Source organism: Schistocerca americana, chromosome 7, assembly GCF_021461395.2.
Source record: "Schistocerca americana isolate TAMUIC-IGC-003095 chromosome 7, iqSchAmer2.1, whole genome shotgun sequence".
Taxonomy (NCBI): domain Eukaryota; kingdom Metazoa; phylum Arthropoda; class Insecta; order Orthoptera; family Acrididae; genus Schistocerca; species Schistocerca americana.
In genome coordinates this window covers 174,960,725-174,987,509 of record NC_060125.1, presented here as the reverse complement: position 1 = coordinate 174,987,509, position 26,785 = coordinate 174,960,725, and the positions used below count along the sequence as shown (strand labels likewise).

Sequence of the window (26,785 nt, the reverse complement as noted above, 5' to 3'; positions counted from 1 at the left end):
GTTCAAATTTTTAGGTGTTCAGATAGACAGTAAATTGTTGTGGGAAGCCCATGTTCAGGATCTTGTTCAAAGAGTTATTGCCGCCATTTTTACTATTAGAACAGTGTCTGAAGTAAGTGATAGTTCGGCACAAAAAGCAGTGTACTTCACTTATTTTCATTTGTATATGATTTATGGTATTATTTTTTGGGTAACTGTCTTCATTCTCCAAGGGTATTTTTGGCTCAGAAACATACTGCATTGGATCGCACCTCCCTTACTCACTCCTGTGCAGAAAGGCTTGCAGTATTCTGCTGCAGTCATTTTCAATAAGCTACCACAAGAATTCAAAAATCTTAGCAGTAACCCATGCGCTTTTAAATCTAAGCTGAAGAGTTTCCTTATCAGTTACTCCTTCTGTTCCATTGAGGAGTTCCTTGAAAAAAATCAAGCTCATTCCTGTGTTACACTGCTGATTGCATTTATTTAAACTTATACCTTGTCGTCTTTTTAGGAATCTTAAACATTTTATTTTATCTCTTATTACTTCTCTGTTGTAATTTCATGTAGTGACACAGGTGATTTGCCCCTCCATTTGGTCCTGCAGAACTAGATGTGCAAAATAAAATAAATAAAAAACTAAAAGGGTACAAATGCAGAATTTCAAGGCAACCAGAAAAGTGGAAGTTGTTCAAATTGAGTTGTATGATTTGACCTAAACATATATGCAGCACTTATATTTATAACAATATTATGAAAAGGAAAGTTGCCACTCACCATGTAGCAGAGATGTTGAGTCACAGATAGGTACAACAAAACGACTGTCACAAATAAAGCTTTAGACAAGTAAGGCCTTACGGTATTTATTCGAATCTAAGACGCACTTTTTTTCCAGTTTTTGTAATCCAAAAAAACGCCTGCGGCTTAGAATCGAGTGCAAAGTAAGCGAAGTTCTGAAAATTGTTGGTAGGTGCCGCCACAACTAACTTCTGGCGTTGCATATATGTAGCGCTACACAGGCATGCTTTGTAGGCACAAAGATAAATACTGGCGCCAGAACCTCTGCGTCAGTAAATAAATTTAAAAAAAGGTGGAAGACGAGCTTTTTTTCTCCTCCCCGAGTTTCGACCACTGCATTTTCATACTTTATCCAACGAAGTAAATACAAATTCCGAATTGTTCATCTTCGAATGTAGCAGCATTTCAATGTACTACGAAAATTCGACTGGCAAGACTGTTTGTGATGTTTGTCAATATGGCCAACTCTACATTCTAAATTTTTTCCTACCTGTGAGAAGAGATGGTTGCTAAAAGGAGCTTTTATGAATTGTGAATCACAAGCAGTATTCTCATTCACCATAAGAATAATACGAATATAATAATTTTGTCTTGTATGCTTTCGTGTTTGCAGCTATCTCATTTAAATCCTGTCTGCCTAATAAACTGCGAAACTAGAGTGAGACAACAGCAAATGCGGAAGAATATACATATCATGTCATGTTTATATTCGTATTATTCTTATGCCTAATAGTGATACAGTCAGAATGAAGCAAGGCAATTGACTAGATTTTAAAGCTAAGATGACTAATTTCTGTGCAGAATGTAACGTACTAAAGAGGCGTCTGCAAAGATTTTCAAACGGAGAAAAATTTTCGCTAATCTCTCGCTCAGAACATCATCTATCATATGCAGTCTATTATTTGGTTCTTGTTGAACATTATCAAAGAAAGCAGCAGTGTAAGTAACAACAAATAGCAGTCTCTTGCCATTGTTTTGCTAATTAGCTGCGGCGACAGGCCGTTAACACTCATCATCAGAATGTGACAAACAATGCATGACACAGTACAGTAATGCCTTTTCAGCTTAGAGTGATGTAAACACATATAACAAAGAGAACGGCACGTATCAGATCAAAGAAAAATAAGCAATCAATTCAAACCAGACGAAGCACGTGAAAAAGGAAGGGTATCTGTATAAATACGGACAGAGCGCCTGACGCATAGCAATTGCTACCTGGTAAAGCTTAACTGCTAAGCTTACGACTCAAACCAAACTACTGTAGCTGTATCATCATTCATTCGACCTAAATTGTGTCTCATATTACAATGGACCACCTTTGTTTCGATTTGGGTGGGGCCTAAAACTTTTCTCTCCCCTTGAATTTCGAGTCTCAAATTTCAGGTGCGGCTTAGATTCGGTAAATTTTTTTTCCCTTGATTTTGAGTCTCATTTTGCAGGTGCGGCTTATATTCGAGTAAATACGGTAGTCAAAAATAGACGACAGACACACACACACACACACACACACACACACACACACACACACAGGCCTTGATGAAGCCCTTACTGGCCGAAGTTTTATTTGCAGTCTTTTTGTTGCTCCTACTGCGACTCAGCAACTCCGTTATATGGTGACAATATTGTTACATTCCATCGTAGATTTCCATTGCTGATTTTTGCACTTATATTTACACGATGTTAAATGAAAGCTTGTCAAATATTTCATTGAAAGAAAGATAAAGAATTTCACTTTTGAAGTTTTGAAATGGACATGGCCAGCCACAGTTGCTATGCAACAAATGCAATTAGTGTGCGAATTTTGATTTCTGAATTATGCTCATTGTCATCGAACAACTCATCGATATGATGGTGAGCAGGCAGCAGATGACATTTAATTCCTTTAACTGTTTTTTTCTTACTAAGAAGAGCAATGCAGCATTGATATTGTTTATTATATACTTCAATAGAGTTTGTTAGTTTTGAAGGTCAAGTTTATTTGTTTTCTCCTGAGTTACATGTTGTACAATGATATAATTTGTATAATGTACAAAAAATCTACTCACCAAGCAGTGGCAGGAGAACACATATACAAAGAAGGTTTTACTTATGCAAGCTATCCGAGCCAGTAGCTCCTCCTTCCAACAGAAGGATTGAAGGGGAAGAATGAGGGGTGAAAGAAAAGGAACTGTAGAGGATTAGGAAAAGGAGTAGAGTTTGGAAAAGTCACCCAGAACCCCGGGTCAGGGTGATGGAATGAGAAGGAAAGGTACATTCAGCAGCATTTGTGGATGTGTTGGTCAACAAAGGTAGAGGTTCATTCTGTGGGAGCATTGTCCAAAGTCACAATAGGATGAACATTGGGGAGACCTGTGCAGTTGGGTTTGTGGAGTTTGTAGAATAGGTAAAAGGTAGGAGTGTGGGGTGTTGCTGGTGTGAGGGGGAAGATTGATTCATGTGTCAGGTTTTGAGATGGACCTAAGACCTGGAGGAGCTGGTGGAGGTCCTGTTGGGACGGTATCATGGCATAAGGTTTGTATGCAGAGGTGTCGGAAAGTTGGCGGAAACTGTCAGCCAGACAGTCACTACGAGTCGTGACCACTGTGGTGGAACCTTTGTATGTGGGAAGGATGACAAGGTCTGGAATGGTTTTCATGCTATGGATAGCTTTGTACTCCATAGGAGTGATGTTGAATTCCATGGGGAGAGATTCAGGAAAGGAACATGTGGCCAGGTTAGAAGTTAGGAATTCCTGAAAGGTTACCAGGGGATGACTGGGTGGAAAGGGAGGAGAATCTCAGTTGGAGCGGGGTCAGAACTGTTTTAAGGAAGGCTCTATGGTTGGCTGTTGCCAGTGGGTTGTGTGGTGAAGAAATGTTTCCATTGGAGAGAGTGAGTAAAGGAATGGAGGTCATTTGCAAGGCCAGAATGAATGAACCTAGGTTTTGGGCTAAAGGTGAGGCCGTCAGAAATAGCTGAAACTTCTACAAGGGTCAGAATTTTGGCAGGCAGATTGACAATAGTTTTACAGGATGGTACTTAGTTGGGTATTCGCATAGCACCATCTTATGCCAACCTATTCATGGGCCATCCAGAGGCATCCTTCCTGCACAGCCAACACCAAAAATCCCTTGTCTGGTTCAGATACATAATAAGACTTTCATTATCTGGACTCCAGGCACGGACAACTTTCTCTCTTTCCTCCATAAATTCTACTCCTACTCCCAAAACCACTTCGCCAGCTGATCGTCAACTCAATGAGCCATCTACCTAGACGATGGTCTCCACCTCTAAGATGGCTCCATAAATACATCTGTTCATATCACTTGCACCAACCACAAACAGTACCACCACTCTGACAGCTGTCACCCTTTACACATCAAAAAGTATCTTTCCTACAGCCTCGCACCTGCAGTGGAAGGCGGGAGCTGTCGAAATATACCAATAACTTGACCAGGGCCTTCACTGACAGACAGTACCCTACCCAGATCATCCACAAACAGATCTCCTGTGCCTTCACCTCCTCTCACACCAATAAACCTGTTAAACAGCCACTGACTAACATTCCTCTGATAACCCAATATCACCCTGGCCTTGGAAATTTCAACCAATTCCTTCACCAGGGTTCCAACTACCTTTTGTAATGCCCTTACATGAGGAATATCCCACCCAAATCACCACCTACCCAACCTAAAGGGTATCCTTGTTCATTCCTACTCAAATCCTGCTCCTAATACTGCATCCTACGGGTCATTCCCTTGTGACTGACACATGAGCCGATCTTTTACACCCACCCACCACCACAAATTGCAGTCCAGACACAGGTACCGCGTACTCTATGAAAGGCAGGGTCAGCATTCTACGTGGCCATTTCAAGTAAAAAACTACCGACCATCACCAAACTGTGGCATACCACACGCCTGATTTCACAGTTGCCGAACATGCTGCACACCACAACATAACTGGGTTCAATAACAGCTTCACTACATGAGCCACTCAGATACTTGCTTCCAGTACTAGTTTCTCTGAACTACACAGTGGGGAACTGCCAATTCAGAATATCCTGCACTCTTGCAATCATCCTGCCCTTGACCTCTGCTAACCTGTTCCCTACTGCCACACCTCACCTTTTCCCTTCTCTCTTCTGTCCCCAGCACTCTTCCCCATCTAGACCTCCCTTTCTCTCTTTTCTCCCTGTCCTCCCTCCACCTTCAACCTCATGTCCTTTGCTCCCATTTCTTTTCTCCCATCTATCTCTCTAATCTTATCTGCTCAACTGTCTGAACTCCTTTCATCTTGCTGTACAGCCACTGGTTCATCTGTCATCAGACCTGCCTTACACTATCCTGCTACCCCCTCCTCACCTCATGCATCCTTTTCTTACCCCTCCCTACCTCTCTCTACTTAGGCAACTGCCTTCTATAATCAACTGTCAGTCTCACTGTGGCCACAGGTGCGAGCATTTGGCCGTCTGAGTGTGTGTACTTTTGCTAGAGAAAGAGCTCAAAAGCTAGTGTAAATACTACATCCTTCTGGTGTTTCCATGCGCTGTAGTGATTCCTTTCTGGACGGGCGAGGGGGGGAGGGGGCAGTGGCAGTGAGAACTTAGATGATAATACTTTCCAGACACTAGGTATGCCGAACTGTCACTCGACCAGTGTCTTGTTCTGCTCCAACGAGGCGACATCCCCGACCACGCTCTCAGCAGCTCACCTGTGCAACGCCACATGGCCCACGTTGTCATCTGCCACATTTTGCTGGGGTATGCATGAACCACAGAACTCTCACCCCACACGCATCACCATTGTCCTGTTGCAGTCCATTTAATGAGAGGAGTGCTACCATGTTTTTTCCATGCTGCCTTCCAGAGCTGCATCTTCTCGAGGCAGCTCTACTGACTAAAGTACAAAGCCTGATGCCAGACACTCGGTTTGTCCCCTTGGTATCAGCAATTGGAATACTGTGTGCAGTGTAGTGCAAATAGTGCAGAGCATGCCAGGACTACCAGGCCGATTTATTACTATCCGATCCCCAGCCGTTTTGGAACTCCTTTGCCACCAGGTGCACCATTGAAGCAGTTTTTCCCACACCGCCGGACAACTCCGAACAAAGTTTGCAGGCCACCCATGGTCTGTCCGGTCCAGACCCTTCTCGAATAAGAGGTATTAGCTCATTTCAAACGTTACTGCAGTCGTTAGCTTTTGGGTTAACATGTTAGAAACAGCCCACATGGCTCTTCCCAGTGTGCCCCTTCATGTACTGCTGTTTTCTCAACTAGCACATCATGTAGGCATGACTGCCCCTTAAGTATATAGAAGGGAACATAATTCATTCCTTCAGCACCAAACATCCATCAGCTATTGGTGAGTGGTTCCCTTTCTTTTATTTTCTGTGTTATTCAATCCAGAAATTTGCATTGTTGTTTACGCTCCTCTTTGGAGAAGGCACATGTTTATAAGATTCTGACCACATAATTTGAACACCTAAATTCAATACCAAAAATACCTTCTGCACATCAAAAATTCAGTATCATCATCAGGAAATGTATTTTTGTTGAAGTTCTTCATACTGTTATAACAAATGGTTGCCATATATAAAACTAAAATGAAAATGCAATTATGACTTCCACAACACAATGATGTAGGTTCCGTCTTTATACACCAAGTATTTTGCAAGCTGAATTGAATTTAAAGATTACGTGTATGTTCTGTGCAGGATGTGACAAATGTGCTCTGCTTCTCCATGTGCTCTTGATGAAGCATCAATCCTTTAGTGATTCTGAACTGAGTATACAACATTAAATGAGACAATTGTATAATTGTGACATTTTTTGGTAAATAACAAGAGCTATTTTTTGAGAATGTAGTATCCAGAGATGAAATGCTACATAATTTTTCCCCACACAAAGGGCATGTACTGATCAAATGATATCAACTCCCGTTTGTCCTTTAGGGAACTTTCCCCTCATGGAAAGCCTCTGACACCAGAGCTCTGTTTTTCATGACTGGTGTCTCCTCCAAATAATAAAACATTTACAGTGAAATGTGAAATATGTAATGACAAGAAATATCTAAGTATATGTAGGTGGGGAAAACCAGAGAGGAAGAAACAGAAAATCATCATGCTGCACTAAACTGAATATTTTTACTATACTTGTTTGCTTTTAAACATTGCTCCATTAACTAATAAGAGTGGACTGTAGCCTCTAACAATGATTATTCAATGTCTAGTTTTTATACAGTTCTTCATGGTTGTAAGCTGTATTACAGCGTACAAAGATGAAACAACATGGGAGCCACTATTGGAAGTGGCAACCCGGTAAAGTCCACTTGCTGTAGTGACTGAAACATGGTATATAATTTTACACTGGCACTGTCTAGAATGCACAGGATTTTATGGAAATTGATCTCAGGCCTAAAAGCCACGAACATACATTCAGTCTCCACTTTGAAATTTATTGTAAAAAGAGACTGCATTATTTATCCCCCCCCCCCCCCCACACACACACACTCACACTAAAATGTTATTACTAAGTGTATTTATTTGTTTCAGGTGATAAACTCAAAACTTACATTGCTTATTCTCAAACCAGATTTTTACTAAGCGGTCTGATTTCCCTGCAGTTGCAAAGAGTGTTCCATCTGGCGAGAATGACATGTATACAACTGGTGTTGCTGTATGACATTTCCAGACGCACTCCCAACCACGATCTTCTTCCTCTTGCCCTGGTAACTGTGGTGACTGCGGTGCATCTCCACCAATCTCAAATGTGACTCCATGACTTTGTGCTGTGAAATAAAATAATCATTATATAGAAAACAAAGTAAAACACATAAAATACACTTTTAAAATGCTATTGTATTATTACATTTGCAATCATTGTCTACAAAACTCCTATTTCGAGTTCTGTAAAGAAAACTTTCAACCAAATGAAGACATACCAAAATACAGAAATCTGGATGAAACACTGGCTTTAGTGGCTGAAACTTGTCAATCACAGTCACACTCTTTGCACTGATATGATCCTGTACTCCCACAGCATTGTGAAATTACATGGAAGAAATGCACGCAATGCTAAAGTTCTTTACATGTATGCACACGTAGCTGCTTCACCTGCAGCCTCATTTCCTGGATTCCGAATTGGTACTCAGCAGAATAATGCTTTCTGTAGGATGAACCTGACATCCTGGATGATATTTATTTGCGTATTTGCTGAATATTTCTTCCAATGGGCACCCTGGGAATCATAGAAGATGCGGAGCTGCACAATGCAAAAAATTTAGGACAGTCTAGTGCCTTCAACACCAAATTTAATTCTACATCAAACGCTGCGAATTCATTATGCGAGTGAATTTTAAGGAAACATTCATACAATTTCACAGCAAGGCCATGGAAGCTTCATGTAGTTTTTCAAAATTGATCCACTATTGGATATCTGAAGTGATCTGCATCATTTAATAGAAGATGATTATTGTTATGTGATGAACTTCATTAGAGGACTACTTAAAATTAAACTGTGGCTCAGATACAAGCTGAGTCAAAGCCAATTCATGGGCAATCTTCACTGTTAATCATGATCATTTATTACAATGAATACTAATTGAAATATCAGTACATACAAGATCATTAATGGAGGTTTCAAGTGAAGAACCCATCATTAAATTCGAGATACAATGGCCAAAGACCATTGCACTAAGCTTTACAAGTTTCTTGAGTTGGTAAGCAATTATTCAGAAGAAAGATACAGTATACGCTGAATAAAGTTCTAAAGAAGCAGCTCAGTGTTCTACAGGAGCCATAAAAGAAGCATAATACAAACAACTTATAGCATTATGTTGTGACTGAAGATGAAACAAGGACCCCTTTTTCCATAAAGGTATAGGCAAAACAGTTATCAAAACTGCGTTAGTGAAGCAGAAAATCTACCAAAAAAAAAAAAAAAAAAAAAAAAAAAAAAAAAAAAAAAAAAAAAAAAAACCTAAGGGGTTGGCTGGAAAAGTGATTATGACCATATTTCTTTCTTTTTTTGGGTGGGAAGGGGGGGGGGGGGGGGGGAGGGCGGCGGGGGTGAGTGGAGAGGATTGCTGGATATTATCACAACAGACTAAACTGTCAGAGTGCAACAATGACTGGGTCTTGTAACACAACACTAGAATTAGGTTGGTCGCACCACAGGGTATCCACCGTCAGAGGGTGAGGGGCAATGTATGAGGAAAGTGACCAGTGCGCATGCAAACAAATATCGAAATCTTAGCAGCAAACCTTATTGTTAGCATGGTATGTGGGCCAATGTTGATAGTTAATGCTGAAGTGTCGGCACTACCTGACATGCCTACAAGCTGCTTCAATTTCTCCTGGTGTGGGTAGTGATAGCAGTTCCACTGCAAATATTATTCTGAATATTTTAGCACAAGTGACATTTGTGTCTCATTACCTCTAAAAATGGCACTGAGGGAAGAAATTTTCATTATGTGAAAAGGCCATCTGTGCTGCAAAAAGGTGTTATGCATAATTACAATTAAAAAAGATATGATGAGATAAAGGAACTGTAATTTTACTTGAACAAATGATCTGAACTCTCTACAGAACGAAATGAGAAAAAGATTTTTTTTCTGCAAAAACTGATACAATTTAGTGAGAGTGTTCTTTTTACCAATGCTGTCTATACAGCCCCTTATTCTAAAGAACTGTTTTCAGTTAATTTCATTAAAGAGTGGTAATTTTTTGTAGTTATATCATCAAAAGACATGCATCTTGCCTTAGAGGACAGCAACTTTGTAATTTTTCAGAAATAACCTTGTAACATTGTTTCCTTTTCCTCAATCGATGTGTAATCTTCATCTAATGCATATTCTGTCACTACCTATTCAGGCCCCTGCATTGCTAGGGCTGTGTCACGGACAGGAGAGGTATATGTAATAAAATCCATGTAATATAACAGTGACAGGCAGCTAGTGTAGCATAGTTGCTTGCATTATTCTTTGTCGAGTCACCAAGAATGAGTAGATATCAACCAAGAGCTTGTATCAGTAAAAACACAGTAACAAACAGCATAATCCTAAGGTCCACTTTACCATAAGGGATTTTCATTATACTGCTGGTGAACAACACTGTCAAAACTTGAGAGATGGGAACTTGACTCTTAACAACCTTGATTTAAATTACGAGGGCTGTTCAATAAAAAATGATCATAATTTCTTGTGCTAAAATTTAATCTTATGATATTCTGTTAGCTTAATGTGCAACAAACATGCCATAGTGGTTTCAATGTTGGGACTCCTTGTTCCCACCTGTGAGAGGCAGGCATGGTCAGACATGTTCGGTATCGCTTACCACTACAATGGAACTCACATGAGGAACAACATGCGACTTTAAAATTCTGCTTTTGTGTCAACAAATCTTCAGCTGAGGCCTATACAATGTTACAGGAGGCCTATGGAGAGTCTGTTCTTCCCTACAGCACAACTCAAAGGTGGTTTAAAATGTTTAAAGAGGGGAGACAATCACTTTCAAAGGAAGGCGGACCCGGTGCTCCAGTTACTGCTCTTACAGAAGAAAACATCAACACTGCTGCTGTCATTGTGAGAGAGGATTGACGAATTACCTTAAGATCACTTTCTGAAATACTGAACATTTCATTGGGTGCCACCCACACATTGGTGACAGAAAAATTACACAACACGTGTTTGTGGGCGATGGGTTCCAAGACTGTTGATTCCCAAACAAAAGGACATTTGTGTGCAGGTCTGCATGCAGTTAATGTTGATGTTAGATGAAGATCCGGAGTTTCTTTCAAATGTAATCACTGCTGATGAAACTTTGCTACATCATTTTGATCCTGAGAGCAAACAGGAAAGCTCAGTGTGGAAATCTCCCCCAAAAAGCAAAAGTGGCGGCTCCTGCTGGGAAAGTTATGGTCAACTCATTCTTTGATATTCATGGAATGGTTTATCAGCATGTTGTACCTGCACACACGTCAGTAACTGGACAACACTACAAGGATGTCCTGAAAACATTGCATGTCCACATCAGGTGCAAAAGACTACATTTCTGTGAAGCAGGCTGGATGCTTCACTACGATAATGCACAACCGCATACTGCCAATGTTGTTACTGAATATCTTGCAAAAATCAATGTGAAGTGCATCCCTCACCCTCCCTATGGTCCAGATTTAGCCCCATGTCACTTTTTTCCTATTCCCAAACACGAAGAAACGCCTCTGTAGGAGGCATTATCAATTATCAGAAGCAGCGTTGAAGGCAATTTTGTAGGACCTCTCAAAAAATGGTTTCCAGCATGTATTTGAAGACTGGCAGAAAAGCTGGGAAAAGTGCACCACGTTCATGGTGGGAGACTACTTTGAGAAGGACCATCAAAATTATGAGATTGAGTAAAGGCACATTTATCGTTGAAATTAAGAGGATGATAACCCGATGGCATGGCTGTTTCACACTCACTATTCTGGGCAACTTCCACATTTCTATATATTTCACTTATATTTCCTCCCTTGTTCTGAGACAGGTATTTTCTCAAACAGACTTAAATAGTGACAAGATCAATAAACACGAAAGCACAAAATGATGGCAATAGTAATCACAGGTTTATATTGTTCTCTGTGTGTTCAACAATTTTCAGAGGCAACTCTAGCTCACACCTTGTGGTGCACACTGGGTAATGTTGAAGCTCTAGAATCGTTGGCAGTCAGTCCATTTTTGGATCTCATGGCATTATGATACATATGGCAATCAATATCCGTAAAGCTTTACACACGATTTCCCAACAAAATTAAAAATGAGAATGCACAGCACAGCGGTTACTTATTCCTCTGGGCACAATTTTTTTAACCATTCTGAGTTCATTTTCTGGTATGGCTCTTTGGTTGCATGTCTTGCATCAGATAATCAAAGTTATTGGGGGGGGGGGGGGGGGGGGGCAAAAATAAAAAACACAACGCTATGATTAACAGGCATCTCTGATGATTTAATGAAGAACAGCTGTGAAGACCAGGGTATATTGCAAAACAAATTCTAACATTATAGATAGGTCTACAAGATTCACTTATATTAGAGTAGTATAACTTGATATGTGCTCTTCACGGTCACATAATATGAGAGGAATTGAGATAACTGAAGACTGGAGTAGCACCAGTCAGCTTTGACCCACAATATCATCAAGAAAACAGACACCCCTATTTTAAGATTGTACAATATAACGGACGTGTCACACATTACACACGTGAACACGAAAAATATTTAATTACGGAAATAATAAGCAACTAATGGGAGAATTGCAGCTATTAGGGGGTGTTGGGCAGGAGAAGATGATTTGGGGGGGGGGGGGGGGGGGGGGGGGGAAGAGGAGTAAATATACAACAGTCTTAATAGTATATGTAACAAATAGTTAGGCTACATAAAAATCAAGCAAATGAAACAAAACTATGGTATTGGACTTAGACCTATACTGATCACACAAAATCCACAATACCACAAAACCATACACAGCTCAACAATTCTGGTATCCAACCCTTGACATATATAGGTTAGCTAAAACAATGTCTGCAGTAGCACAACATCAGAACTCACTCATATACCTAATATCGAAAACCTAACCTCACCAACACATGTAAAACAAATTCCACATTCCTACCAATCACAATACAATATAATTACCCACAAATAATGTCTGATGATAGTAAAGTACTAACGTTACATATTCATGTCTGCAAAATATAGTAAATCATGCTCTATAGAGAAGCAACTTTGGGCTCAACTGACTGATTCTTCACTGCAACCATACACAGTAAATACAGTTTCTTACACACAATTCTTTTCACTCTGACATTCAACTCTGTAACATTGGTGGACATTATCAGCGACACACAAAACTAAATGCCTGGGACCAGGAGTAGACAGTAAGCTCCCTTGAAATATTTTATCACAACCTGCAAAGGCTGAATGCAGATAACCTTACAGTACTGTCTACAGTCAGTACCAAATGATAGGTCCTACACTGCATACTGTCAAATCAAAAATATAATAAGGTTGGTACTGCATGGCAACTTGACAAGAAGTAATATGTCCAAATGAATGCTATCTGGACTACACATAAAGTAAAATCATGAAGATCAGGTACATTCTCCAAGAAACTACAATTCTCACACTGACACAGAAAACATATTTATCTGTTTACTACAACATGGCAATTTGTTTACTACAACATATCTATTTATTTACAACTTTTATGGCCAAAAGCATGACATCATTTTAAAGCATAGCTGCATCCGTTTTGTGAAAGAGATCAAGGGCAGCTCATAACGTTGCAAATGCATCCTTCTGTACTTTTGAAACAAGTTATAGCACCCTGGAATATCCACTTTCAATAGGCATCCACATATGTTTGAGGCTGTTATGACAAACCAAAGATTTTCAAAACAAAATCAATTTTTTCCATAGTAATCTATTACTTGTTATAGGTTACTATTTTGTATGATTACTGAATGTGTAGCTTATAAATATTTATAAAACATAGTAGCCAAACACAAAATTTTGTTGAAAGATAGAAATAAAACCAAGATCCAACAACTGGTCTCAAAAAATCAACAACTGAAAAATTATTTGGCAAGTGAGCTGAGTTTTACAAATAAAGAGAAAGAAAGCAATGAATATGCAAAGTGACCACAGGATGGGACAGGGGAGGTGGGATAAACCACTCAATTATTTGTATAAAATAAAAGAATAAAGTTCTCACAAGTAGACCTGTGTTTGGCTTATTTCACTACACTGAAAAATTTGTAGCTACAGCAATAGGCCAACCTATGAATGTATACAAAAATCAACTCAGACAGAGCTTCATATATATTACCTGCCCAAGACTGAACATACAACAGAATGGCACATGTACAAATTAAATACTGACTACAACTTAGCTATCTTATTCGTACATGCATCACTGTGAGTAACAGTTCACACACACACACACACACACACACACACACACACACACTACATAATCGAGTGAAAGATGAAATGTCTACAAAATAATTCAAAAAATACCTTGATCCATATCATCTTCAGGAAGAGGAATGTTCTGGTGCCACAATTGTAGCACTTCTCCTCCTGTGAGTAAGCGGGTTCCTTCCAGATTCCATGACAGAGATGTTACATGAGACTCCGTCTGTAAGCTGCCAGTTTGAACCCATCGGTAGTCCAGTTGCTACAGAAGAATCATAATAAATATTACACCCGTACTGAAACTTGCTTCTGTTGACATTGTCGTCTCTCGCCTTAGAAAGTAACTTACATGAGTGCTATTGCTTTGAATGAGAGGAGTTGGTTCAAATATGCAAACTTGACTTTCGTATGCAGCAGCAATTTTTCCTGTGTCAGTTGAACAATCTAAACAGCTGATCATAAGGTAGTTGTGCAATGCTCCAGGAATGATTTGTACTCTCTCAAATGTGCTGGCGAGTATAACTATATTACAGCCCGCTGCATATGCCTACAGGGAAAAAGATGGAAACAAAAAGTAAAATAAACTGTGGAGTTAAGTGTTTGATTACCTAGCCGATGTAAGTATGTCACTTAGCCTATAAGTATCCTCATTAAGTTCAAGAATATAGCTGAACAGCCGACGACAGCTGTAGCTACGAATAAAGATGAGGGCATCGATCTTTAAAACACTGTTTGCATTACGCATTTAATGAATTTGTGTTCCACTACCGTGAAAGGAATTCCTTCGACACTACCCACTGCAAAACAGTGGTCTCCTGCATTGCAGGCTCCACTTAAAATTTGGTGGCAGTTCATTTCAAAACACTAAATATTAACTACGGCGAACTATAAAAGTCTTATAACTATTCAGGAGATCTTTCTATAGTGTCCTATATACACCGTCATCACAATATCGTAGTTCCCAGCACTTCACACAACAACCCCTCCGCAGCCATTTTTCTTAACTTGTATCATAGATGTGACTGACAATTTACCAACTCAGTTTGTCTAGTAAGAAGAGTATCTCTGGAATATTGATCTCAAGGTCTTCGCGGCGCAATTTTCAAATAACTTACGCCTGTGACGGACATTACTCATCATTGTAAATACGAATTATTAGTAATCCTATTGCTTGTGAACCAACTAAATGTCATCTCGCTGTTTAAGACTATGATTATACGGCGGTCGATCATTCTTATGCTTTTGCTGCAGTTGACGTAAAGACGAAGAACACGTGTTAATGTAATTTATTGCTTATAATAATGAAATAGTAGTACCCCCTGTTGCTTTAGGGGATGTCACAGTAAATTACGTTGTTCAGTGTCGACATCCAGTCACAAGAAGGTTTCAAAAAGGACTAGTGCTTAGTAAAGTCATTGCTAGAGTCAATCACTGTTATGGTAAACCTACACTTTACAAGTATGGTAATGAACTGACACTTTGTAGGCCTACCTGTAAATTATGTATGAACACCAAATTGCTTAAAAAATTATATCATACAGAAAATAATTTAGTAAGGAAAAAGGACAACGGAATTTTGTTCTCACTCATTTACGGATAGATTCTGCCAATCGCTGTCAATTGTATTGTAGGAGTACTGAACTACAGTCCACGTCAGTGTCAACTGTATGAGTAAGGATTCTTGTTGTCTGTCTGATCGGGTAGTTGTGTTCCACAGGAAACACTGTAGAAAAGAATTTTAAATTGATGTTCTTTAATGTGCTAACAAACCTGAGAATGCTAATTGTCGTTGTTGTGGCTGTTGTTGAGGAGACGAGCGCTCGACAGCGTCGTCAACATGCGAAGTGCTGTTACCGAGTAACATTTATTTATTTATTGTATTTTTTTGCATGGAGACACCAACTGGTGTCTTTTACAAACGTCATAGCATTTTCTTACAAGTTTAGTACAGTCATATATACATATGTGATTACATATACATGATACAAATGTACCATTGTACCTAATAAGGCACAATATTGGGTGTTACATCGTACCTATTACAAACATTCAGATTTAACAATAATTTATTTTAGTTTAATATTAATATTCACTTAAAGAATATAAACACTTGTCAATCAAGAAATATTTCAGTTTCACTTTGAATAAGTTGCATTTGTGGCAGCTTATAGAGCTCGGTAATCTGTTGTACCGTATTTGACCACTAATGCATGGACTATGGTCTGTTGTTTTTAATTTTGTTCTTTGTCTGTAGTAGCAGTCTTTATTTCTTGTATTATAGGCATGCATATCAGAGCACTTTGTTGCTTTGTTTTGGTGTGTCACAAAAAATATAATTAATTTGTAAAGATACAGTGAGTAGATTGTGAGGTATTTATGATGAACAAAGATTTCCCTGCATGAATCTCTATACCCTAATCCATGGATAATTCTGATTGCTCTCTTCTGTAGGGTTAATATTCTGTTCATATGTATGTCAGCAGCACAACCCCATAAGTGAGATTGGAGCTAGTCTTCTCAGTGAAATATCGCAAAAAAGTGTTCTTAGAAGTTCAGGCAGCAATAGATTTGAGGGAGTTAAATGAGAGGTTTCTTGTCATTAGTTCAGAACTGATGGCCCTACACTGGTGAGTCAAAATATGACGGCCACTGCCCATTGCGCTGCTGTACGCCGGCTGGTGGTGTTTCGAACACGAGACGGGACCAGAGACGAGTGGGAAATCATTCTAGGGACGGTATGGGCCACAAATGCGGAAATCCATAACTTAATAGACTTTAACAAACGGCATATTGTTATATTCCAGCGTCTGGGATCGGTGAAGCCAGTCTCCTGCTCGCATTCTACTGTCGCGAGCATCTATAGAAAGGCGTTGAAGTAAGCCACGAGTAGGCGGCATGATGTTGGGCGTCCATGCCTCATTACGGAGTGTGAATGTCGGAGGCTCTAACTCTCTGTAAAGCAGAATAGGCGGCGAACTGCGGAAGATTTGTTGACAGATTATAATGACGAAGGGACAAGTGTCTCGGTGTACACCGTTGAGAGCACATGGTTAACACAGGGTTTCGCAGCAGATGCCTCTACATGTTCCCATGTTGAACCAACGACATCCTCAGTTATGGCTGCAGTGGATACGGTATCAACGAGATTGGACAGCGGAAAAATGTAATCATATCGCCTGGTAGGATGAATCCCATTCCTGACCGTATACGCCGTCGTTCAGACGAAAGGCCACTCAAAGCATGCACAGCTTCACGGGAACAGGCCGGTCAGGGCAGTACTTTGCTTTTAGTGATTCATCCGAGCTTCCATGGCACCTGTGGTAATAACAGAAGACACCATGAAAGCTGCTAACTGCAAGAACATAACTGCGATCCGCTTGTACCCCTTCATGCTTGATGCTGCCTCTGGATCGCAGGGTCCTGAGTTGGGGTTTTCTCTCCCCGGGAACTGGGTGTTTGTGTTGTCCTCATCATTTCATCATCATCATTATTCGTGACAGTGGCTCGACCGGACGCTGTAAAAATTGGACCATGAAGAAATTGGGACTTTGTACGGGCGCTAATGACCGCGCATTTGAGAGCCCCACAAGCCAAACACCAACATCATCATGCTTGATGTCTTCTCCGACTACGTTGGCATCAGGGTACTGTCCATATCACACGGCCCGAATAGTGCTATGGTGATTGGTGGAGCATGATAATGAATTCAGCTTGAAGCTATGGCCAACAAGTCCGCCTAATCTGAAACCGACGAAACACATCTAGAACGCTACTGTTAGTTAGGTTTAAGTAGTCCTAAGTTCTAGGGGACTGATCACCTCAGATGTTAAACACCATAGTGCTCAGAGCCATTTGAACCATTTTTAGAACGCTACTGGTTGCCAGCTCCATGCTCTTAACCCTTTCCCAGGCAGTGGGGGATATACTTCCCACTAAATGGATTTCTTTACAGCGTTTAAGACTTCACATGTCATCATTTCTGTACGCTCCTCGCATCTAGTGGCAGTCCACTGCACCAGCTGTAGTTTCTGTTTGTTGTGAAATATTGCCTTCAGGACTGTGGGAAGTACATATTCCACCAAATAAAAGTGTTTTAGTGGTTCTCGGGAAGTATGGTTACCACCAAAGTAGTTTCTGGAAGGGACATGGGAAGTATACTTACTACAAAATTAATCTGTCATTTGTGGCCCTTGGGTAGCATGCTTACCACCAACTTAAGGGATATTTCAAAGATTTTGGGATTATGTCTTACCACTTTTGTCTGTGCCTGACATCTTGTGGTAATATACTGCGCCAAAAGTATGAAAACTGCTGCATCAATCAGTTTTTGTTTGTCGTGGGGTCACTACTCTTGTCAGAACACATTGCTCGGCTTCTGCATTATACACTATTGTGACCTGTATTAGCTAACATCTTATTGTGTGATTAAGTTTCTAGCATTGTTTTTACATTGTGGTAAGTAAACTTTTTAAGTAAAGTAAAAGAAAACATAAAATAGAAACAGAAAACACTGTTCATTATTTTTTTACTTGTAATGGCAACACATAACAGCTCACAAAAAGGAAGCTGGGAAATCCAGTTACCACCATAGCTTTATACTTCACAAAGGTGCTGTGGTGATATATGCACCACTGTAGCTTTTGGTCCTAAATCACTAAAATTAAATCTTCAAAAAATAAACATGGTTCTATAAAGGCCGCTCCTGTGCCGAACAAATTTTTATTTTGAAGTCAGTAGTCTGACACAGAATGCTAAATGGCAAAAATATAGTGGTTTCTTTCATTGACTTCAAAAAAGCCTTTGACTCGGTGGACAGAGACCCTAGATAGGACTATATGAGAATTTGGGGTAAACAACAAGCTGGCAAACATGGTCAGAGGAACCTTAACAGGCACAACTTCCAAAAAGAAGTTTATGGGAGAACTGACCCAACCATTTGAAATCAAGACAGGTGTGCGAAAGGGCGATGGATTATCACCAATACTATTTAACCGTGTTCTGGAGAAGATTGTGAGAATTTGGAATTACGAACTTGAAAATCAAGGGGTTAGCCCAATCTGTCTAGGAAGAAAATCGGAAGGAATCAAGTCAACTGCTTGGCTTTCGCTGGTGATGTTGCAATACTTCAAAGAACTTAGAAGATGCAGCCATACAGATCAAACTAATAGGGACTTAGGATCTCGAAAGAGAAGACCAAATTCATGACAAGTGACAAACATGGATCACAGTTCCTTGAAACAGAGACTAGACGGATTGAGAGGGTAAAAAAGTTCAAATACCTCGGTGAAGCCGTACAAGAGAACGGATTGGAGAAAGCTGCTGTGGGGAACCGGATCTCAAAAATGGAGAGAGCTTACGGATTAACTACAAACATTTACAACAAAAAGTGCAGCTCTTAGAATACCAAAATAAAACACTACAATGCTGTGGTAAAAACAGAGTGTCTGTACGGCAGCGAATGCCTCTCACTGAATTTCAAGTTGGAAAAGCTGGAGACACTAGAAAGAAGAATATTATGGAAAATGATGCGTCCAACCCAAGTTGAAACTGGTTGAAAACTTCGGAGCAACAATGAAATCTACAAAAAGGCGGAGAAAATCTCGAAGACCATGAAAAGAGGATGTTGTCATTCCTAGGACACCTGTACAAAATGGTCAAAATCAGATTAACCAAAGGGATATTCGACTTCCTGTGGAAAATGAAGACTACAGCGACATGGATTAAGGAAGCTCGTAAAGATCTGGAAAGGTTCAACATTCAGGAAGTTCAGATGTTAAATAGGGGTACATTTCGGTCCATGATTCAAAATTTGGAAGGATTTCAAGTCGAAAGAACTAAGAAGACTGGAAGAGCCTGAATGGATGAACAGAAGCAACAGCACAGCGTCCGCATGAGGAGTACAGGAAAAAGAGGAAACTCCAGGCAAAGTCTGTTGTGCACCAAGCATATCGTAATCCTATCACATCTGCAATTGTCAACCGAGATCAGGTTCATAGCAATCGTAAACTTACAGAAAGTTTTTGATAATGTTAACGGAAATTCTCTCCTTCAAATTCTGAAGGTAGCACTGCTAAAAAACAGGGAGAGAAAGACTATTCGCATCTTGTATAGAAACCAAATAATAGTTAAAGGAGTTCAAGGGGATGAAAGGGAAACAGTGGTCGAGAAGGTAGCGTGTCATGGTTGAAGTTTATCCTCAATATTATCCAATTTGTACGTTGAGTAAGCAGTATATGAAACCAAAGAAAAATTTGGAGCAGGTAAGTTCACGGAGAAGAAAAAGAACTTTGAGATTCGTTGATGACATTGTCTTTGAAGAGCAGTTGAATGGAATGGACAGTGTCCTGAAAGGAGGCTATAAGATGAACATGACCAAAAGCAAAACAAGGATGATGGAATGTAGTCGAATTAAATCAGGTGATGCTTGGTGAATTAGATGAGGGAACGAGACGCTTAAGTAGAAGACGGGTATTGCTATTTTGGTAACAAAATAACTGATGATGGTCGAATTAGAGAGAATATAAAATGTAGACTGGCAATGACAAGAACAGCATTCCTGAGGAAGACAAATCTATTAACATCTAATATAGTCTTAAATGTTAGGAAGTCTTTTCTGAAGGAACTCGTCTGGAGTGTAGCCCTTTATGGAAGTGAAACATGGACGAAAAACACTTTAGACATGAAGAGAATAGAAGCTTTTGAAATGTGGCGCTGCAGAAGAATGCTGAAGATCAGATGTGTAGATCACATAACTAATGAGGAGGTACTACATGGAACTGGGGAGAAAAGAAATTTGTGGCACAATCTGACTAGAAGAAGCGATCGGTTGATAGGACACATTTTGAAACATCAAGAGATGTTAGTACTTGAGGGCACTATGGGAGTTAAAATTGTAAAGGGAGACAAAGAGATGAACACAGCAAACAGATTCCGAAGGATCTAAGCTGCATTAGCTTTTCAGAGTTAACCGGCCGCTGTGGCCGAGCGGTTCTAGGCGCTTCAGTCCGGAACTGCTTTGCTGCTACGGACGCTGGTTCGAATCTTGCCTCGGGCATGGATGTGTGTGATGTCTTTAGGTTAGTTAGGTTTAAGTAGTTCTAAGTCTAGGGGACTGATGACCCCAGATGTTAAGTCCCATAGTGCTTAGAGTCATTTGAACCATTTTTGTCAGAGATAAAGAAAATTGTAGAGGGTAGAGGAGTATGGTGAGCTACATCAAACCAGTCTTCGACCTGAAGACCGAAAACAACAGACTATAATAAAACAACAGACTATGTGCTGGCACAGAGTTTCACCCTCTCCCTTTTCTCCTTATCCCTAAAACGAACACTGTACACACACCCATTTGAGTCACTTATGCTGAACAGTTACACTTACATACACAGCTCCCACTTCACGACGGGAAGGTGCCTGTTAATGTGAAGGATAGGAAAAACCTGAACTTGCCCTTCAGCGTCTCCCAGCCGCTCATGCCACACGACTTTATTTTATTTACTTTACGGTCGAAACTTGTAATCTGAAAGTGTACCTGTCATTGTGTCGGATAATAAAAAGCATTTCAACTATTTCAGCAGTCTCGGTCATCTCCAGACGATATATAGAAAAATATGGTTTATAAAATTATAATGTGGTGTTGTGATTAAGTCGTGCAACGAGAAAAGGGGAATCCTTTTGGGATTTGGGGATGAATGTTGGGCAGATATAAGACATGATGATATTAAAAAACGCTGCAACCATGTTTACTTTATGTTCATTTCAGGACATATATTGGGGCTGTGAGTGGAAGCGACAAAGTAAAATTGGGGACTCTCTTTCCGAAGTGATCTGCAAATTTTCGCATCTACATGTACATCTACATCCATAATCCGCAAGCCACCTGACGGTGTGTGGCGGAGGGTACCTTGAGTACCTCTATCGGTTCTCCCTTCTATTCCAGTCTCGTATTGTTCGTGAAAATAAGGATTGTCGGTATGCCTCTGTGTGGGCTCTAATCTCTCTGATTTTATCCTCATGGTCTCTTCGCGAGATATACGTAGGCGGGAGCAATATACTGCTCGACTCTTCGGTGAAGGTATGTTCTCGAAACTTTGACAAAAGCCCGTACCGAGCTACTGAGCGTCTCCCCTGCAGAGTCTTCCACTGGAGTTTATCCATCATCTCCGTAACGCTTTCGCGATTACTAAATGATCCTGTAACGAAGCGCGCTGCTCTCCGTTGGATCTTCTCTATATCTTCTATCAACCCTATCTGGTACGGATCCCACACTGCTGAGCAGTATTCAAGCAGTGGGCAAACAAGCGTACTGTAACCTACTTCCTTTGTTTTCGGATTGCATTTCCTTAGGATTCTTCCAATGAATCTCAGTCTGGCATCTGCTTTACCGACGATCAACATTATATGATCATTCCATTTTAAATCACTCCTAATGCGTACTCCCAGATAATTTATGGTATTAACTGCTTCCAGTTGCTGACCTGCTATTTTGTAGCTAAATGATAAAGGATCTATCTTTCTGTGTATTCGCAGCACATTACACTTGTCTACATTGAGATTCAATTGCCATTCCCTGCACCATGCGTCAATTCGCTGCAGATCCTCCTGTATTTCAGTACAATTTTCCATTGTTACAACCTCTCGATACATCACAGCATCATCTGCAAAAAGCCTCAGTGAACTTCCGATGTCATCCACAAGGTCATTTATGTATATTGTGAATAGCAACGGTCCTATGACACTCCCCTGCGGCACACCTGAAATCACTCTTACTTCGGAAGACTTCTCTCCATTGAGAATGACATGCTGCGTCCTGTTACCTAGGAACTCCTCAATCCAATCACACAATTGGTCTGATAGTCCATATGCTGTTACTTTGTTCATTAAACGACTGTGGGGAACTGTATCGAACGCCTTGCGGAAGTCAAGAAACACGGCATCTACCTGTGAACCCGTATCTATGGCCCTCTGAGTCTCGTGGACGAATAGCGCGAGCTGGGTTTCACATGACCGTCTTTTTCGAAACCCATGCTGATTCCTACAGAGTAGATTTCTAGTCTCCAGAAAAGTCATTATACTCGAACACAATACGTGTTCCAAAATTCTACAACTGATCGACGTTAGAGATGTAGATCTATAGTTCTGCACATCTGCTCGACGTCCCTTCTTGAAAACGGGGATGACCTGTGCCCTTTTCCAATCCTTTGGAACGCTACGCTCTTCTAGAGACCTACGGTACACCGCTGCAAAACTGAGCTGAAGCCACCGCCGCGCCAAGGAAACGGTATAATGTACTGTGAAGAGCCTGACAACAAAGAAAACCAAGTTATGTAATGCTTAAAAAAGCCACAGTGCTTCCCGAAGCACTCGATAATGCTGAATCTGCTGTTTCTTAGAACCGCCGAGAATCATTTCTAGAAATGTCAAATTGCGCTCTTCGCAAAATGAGAAATTATACTATTCCGTGACTACAATATCAATGAGTCACAGTTGGAACCAGTCAATTCTTATGAAAATCTGGGTGTAATAATTTGTAGGGACATTGAATGGAACGATCATATAAACTCAGACGTAGGTAAAGCAAGTGACACACTTAGATTTAACCGTCGGATACTGTGAAAACGTAGGCAGTCTACAAAGGAGATCGCTTACAATACACTTGTGCTAGCCATTCTAAAATATTGCTCAAAAGTGTGAGTCCTGTACTAAATAGGCCTAGCAGAGGATATTGGAAGCATACTAAGAAGGGCATCACGAATGGTTACAGGTTTGTTTAACCCACAGGAGAGCATCGTGGAAATGGTGAAATGAGTGAACTATGAGGCGAATTGGAAAGTTTTTGGCCCTATTTTTTAGCCAAATTATGGCTCCAAATGTGAAGTCAACATATCCGTTCCCAGCGATGGATCTTTGTTGCACCGGCTCAGCCTTATCCGCCGGTAACTCCGCTGTATGGCGAAGCTGTCAGTTGTTCAAGATGGGGGCTGCGCTCCATACGTCCATAGCGTACGAGCAACGAAGTGTGAATCGTTTTCAGTGGAGCAACAGATGAACGGCCATCGAAATCTATATGGAAATGCAGACCATGTACGGGGAAAAGTGTCTCGCTTTGAGAAGGTGAGGTAGTGGCTTTGTGAGTTCACTATAGGCTATGAAGACTTGTAAGACAATGAGCGTATGGGGACGTTGCGTATGAGGATGTTGCGTATGGGGACGTTGCGACTGACGACATCATTTTGCGTGTAGATGTAATGGTGAAAGCGGGTCGGCCTGTGCACATCAAAGACATTTCCCGAGAGATTAGGAATCTTCACTCCAATGTTCACAGGTCCTTTGGGTACTGGAACGTTTCATGTCAGTGGGTGCCTAAGCAGTTGGACGACATGATGAAAGGCAAGTGAATGACTTAGATTAGATTAGACTAGATTCGATTCAGTTTTCGTTCCATAGACCCAAAAATGAGCTGATTATCGGGGGTGTGGAACACATCAGAAAGTATAACATAAAAAACAAAACATCTTAATATAATACCTATCGCCCTGATCGTTTGTCAGGAGATTGTCAACGTAGGCGAATACAATACAGTAAACTGGAACTGCTAGTATTTACAGAATTAATACACTGTCAGAATTAAACATTTTTATCCAATTTTAATAAATTTATCATACGCAAAAAGTCTTTCAAACTCTGTTTAAACCATGGCTTATCTGAAAACTGAGTTTTTAATGGTTGCTGGTAATGTATTGAAAATGTGTGTTCCTGAATATTGGACTGCTTTTTGGACCAAGGTATATGATTTTAGGTCTTTATGTATATTGTTCTAATTCCTAGTCTTAATGCTGAGTATTGAGCTATTGGTTGGAAATAGAAGTATATTATTTGCAACAAATTTCATTAAGGAATAAATATACTGAGAAGCAGTGGTTAGAATACAAAGTTCCTGACTTGTTTAGGAGCTTCAGCAATTCTGTGGCATGCCCATCCCAACTGAATTGATTATCGAGTTGTAATCCCAAAAATTAAACATTATCAACCTCTTCGATCTGCACGTCTTCATATGCTACACACATGCTGGAAGGAAATCTCTTACAGGCTCTGAACTGCATATAGTGGGTCTTTTCAAAGTTTGATGACAGTCAATTAGCTTTAAACAATTTATTAATGTCAGTGAAAATTCTAAATCTGTAATTGATTTGCTATTTATTGCAATGTTTGCATCATCTGCAAACAAACCAAACTTAGCATCTGTCAATGTAATAGACGAGAGGTCATTAATGCACACAAGAAAAAACAATGGACCCAACATGGTACCTTGAGGAACACCACATATAATTAATTCCCAATCAGGTTAAGAATAACTATTTACTGCACAGGTATTTCGTAATGACACCCTTTGTTTCCTGTTAGTTAGATAAGACTAAAACCATTTCGCAGCATTGTCAGTGACACCATAATATTCTAATTTACTTAAGACAATGCTGTGATTTATACAGTCAAGGCTTTCAACAGGTCACAGAAAATGCCAGTGGACTCTGATTTATTATATAATGAATTAAGTACATTCTCACTGTAAGGGTAAATAGCTTTCACTTTATCAGAACCCTTAAGAAACACAAACTGTGACTTGGACAATATTTTATTTGTAGTCAAATTCTTAAGGAGGCACTTGAACACAACCTTTTCATGTATTTTTGAAAAAGCCAACAAAAGTGAAATTGGTCGATAGTTTGATGGTATCTCTTTATAACCCGTCTAGTAAAGAAGCTGAACTTCAGCATATTTTAACCATTCTGAAAATGTTTCACTGATAACATATTGATTACACAAATAACTTGAGATAGAATTCAACTCACATGAGCACTTTTTCATTAACTTCATTGATACGTTACATCCCCACTAGAATACTTTGATTTTAAGGGCTTTATGATGGATGCCACTTCTTTGGGAGACGTGAGTGTCATTTCCATTTTATTGAAGTTATTTTTAAAGACTCCATTGCATTGTTCACTGAACATGATAACGCCAAGCTGTCAGTAACGGAAAAAATACTTGTTTAACAGGTTTGCAACACTATATGCACTTGTTAGTAATGTCTCATTTATGTTTAGAGCTATTTGTTCCTCTTCCTTCTTGGCCCCACCTGTCTGTCTTCACTATAGCCTGTACAGTTTTTATTTTGTTGTCTGACATAATTATCTTTTCCTCATAATAAAGCTGCTTTGATTTCTGGATTACATGCTTCAATATTTTACAGTATGCTAATATTAGAGCTGTTCCTAGATAGTAGATACAGTCTCCTTTTTGTCTCACATGATATCCTTATTCCTTGAGTAATTCATGTTTACTTTTTGACTTCTGTTTGATTTGAGTTACCTTTAAGGGAAAACAATTATCAAAAGCTGAAGTAACTTTGCTAATGAATGCTTCCAATTTTCTATTTGAGTCAGAAGTATTTCAAACATTTATCCAGGTCATGTCTTTGAGCAGTCTCCTAAAATTCTCAATTTTTGACTGATTTATTACCCTCCTGTACTCAGATTTAATAGATTGTTTATCCAGACAAATGTCAACATTTAACACAAGATGCTGAATATCATAATCAGATAGTCCATTTACTATTGGTTTTGTGATACGACTATTTTCGTAGATTTTTTTCTCCAAATATACTATCAATAGCAGCCTCAGAGCATTTAAATATCCTAGTTTCAAAGTTCACAGTAGGAACTAAATTGAATGGTCGTGTTACTGATTGCAATAATTGTTAACTGACAGAGCTGTTCAATAAATCCACATTAAAATCACCAGCAATCACTATTTCCTTATTTTTTACTGCACCATGGGACAGTAGAGCTTCCAGATTTTTTATGAAGAGATTAAAGTTTCCTGAAGGTGCTCTGTATATACTTACTATTATAAAGGACTTATTACGAAATACTACTTCGGTCGCACAAGCTTCTAAGTGTTATTGTGAGCAAAATTTATTAACAGCAATATTCTTGACATCAAAACAGTTTCTGACACGTATGGCAGCTCCCCCTTTCTCCATATTTTCTCTACAGAAGTAAGAAGCTAACTTGAATCCTGCA

General features: G+C 39.8%; 1 protein-coding gene across 1 annotated transcript in view; it reads right to left on the bottom strand.

Annotated features, from left to right (window-relative positions):
- LOC124621800 (dmX-like protein 2) overlaps nucleotides 1-14,630 on the bottom strand; it is a 351,417-nt gene extending 336,787 nt beyond the window's left edge. Inside the window, exons 1-4 of the mRNA XM_047147237.1 lie at nucleotides 14,475-14,630; nucleotides 14,056-14,253; nucleotides 13,809-13,968; nucleotides 7,329-7,544 (exon numbers count right to left, since the gene is read on the bottom strand). Coding sequence (XP_047003193.1) covers nucleotides 7,329-7,544; nucleotides 13,809-13,968; nucleotides 14,056-14,253; nucleotides 14,475-14,561 — 661 coding nt within the window. The 5' untranslated portion in view covers nucleotides 14,562-14,630. The remainder of the gene's footprint in view (nucleotides 1-7,328; nucleotides 7,545-13,808; nucleotides 13,969-14,055; nucleotides 14,254-14,474) is intronic.
- Between the last annotated feature and the right edge of the window lie 12,155 nt (nucleotides 14,631-26,785).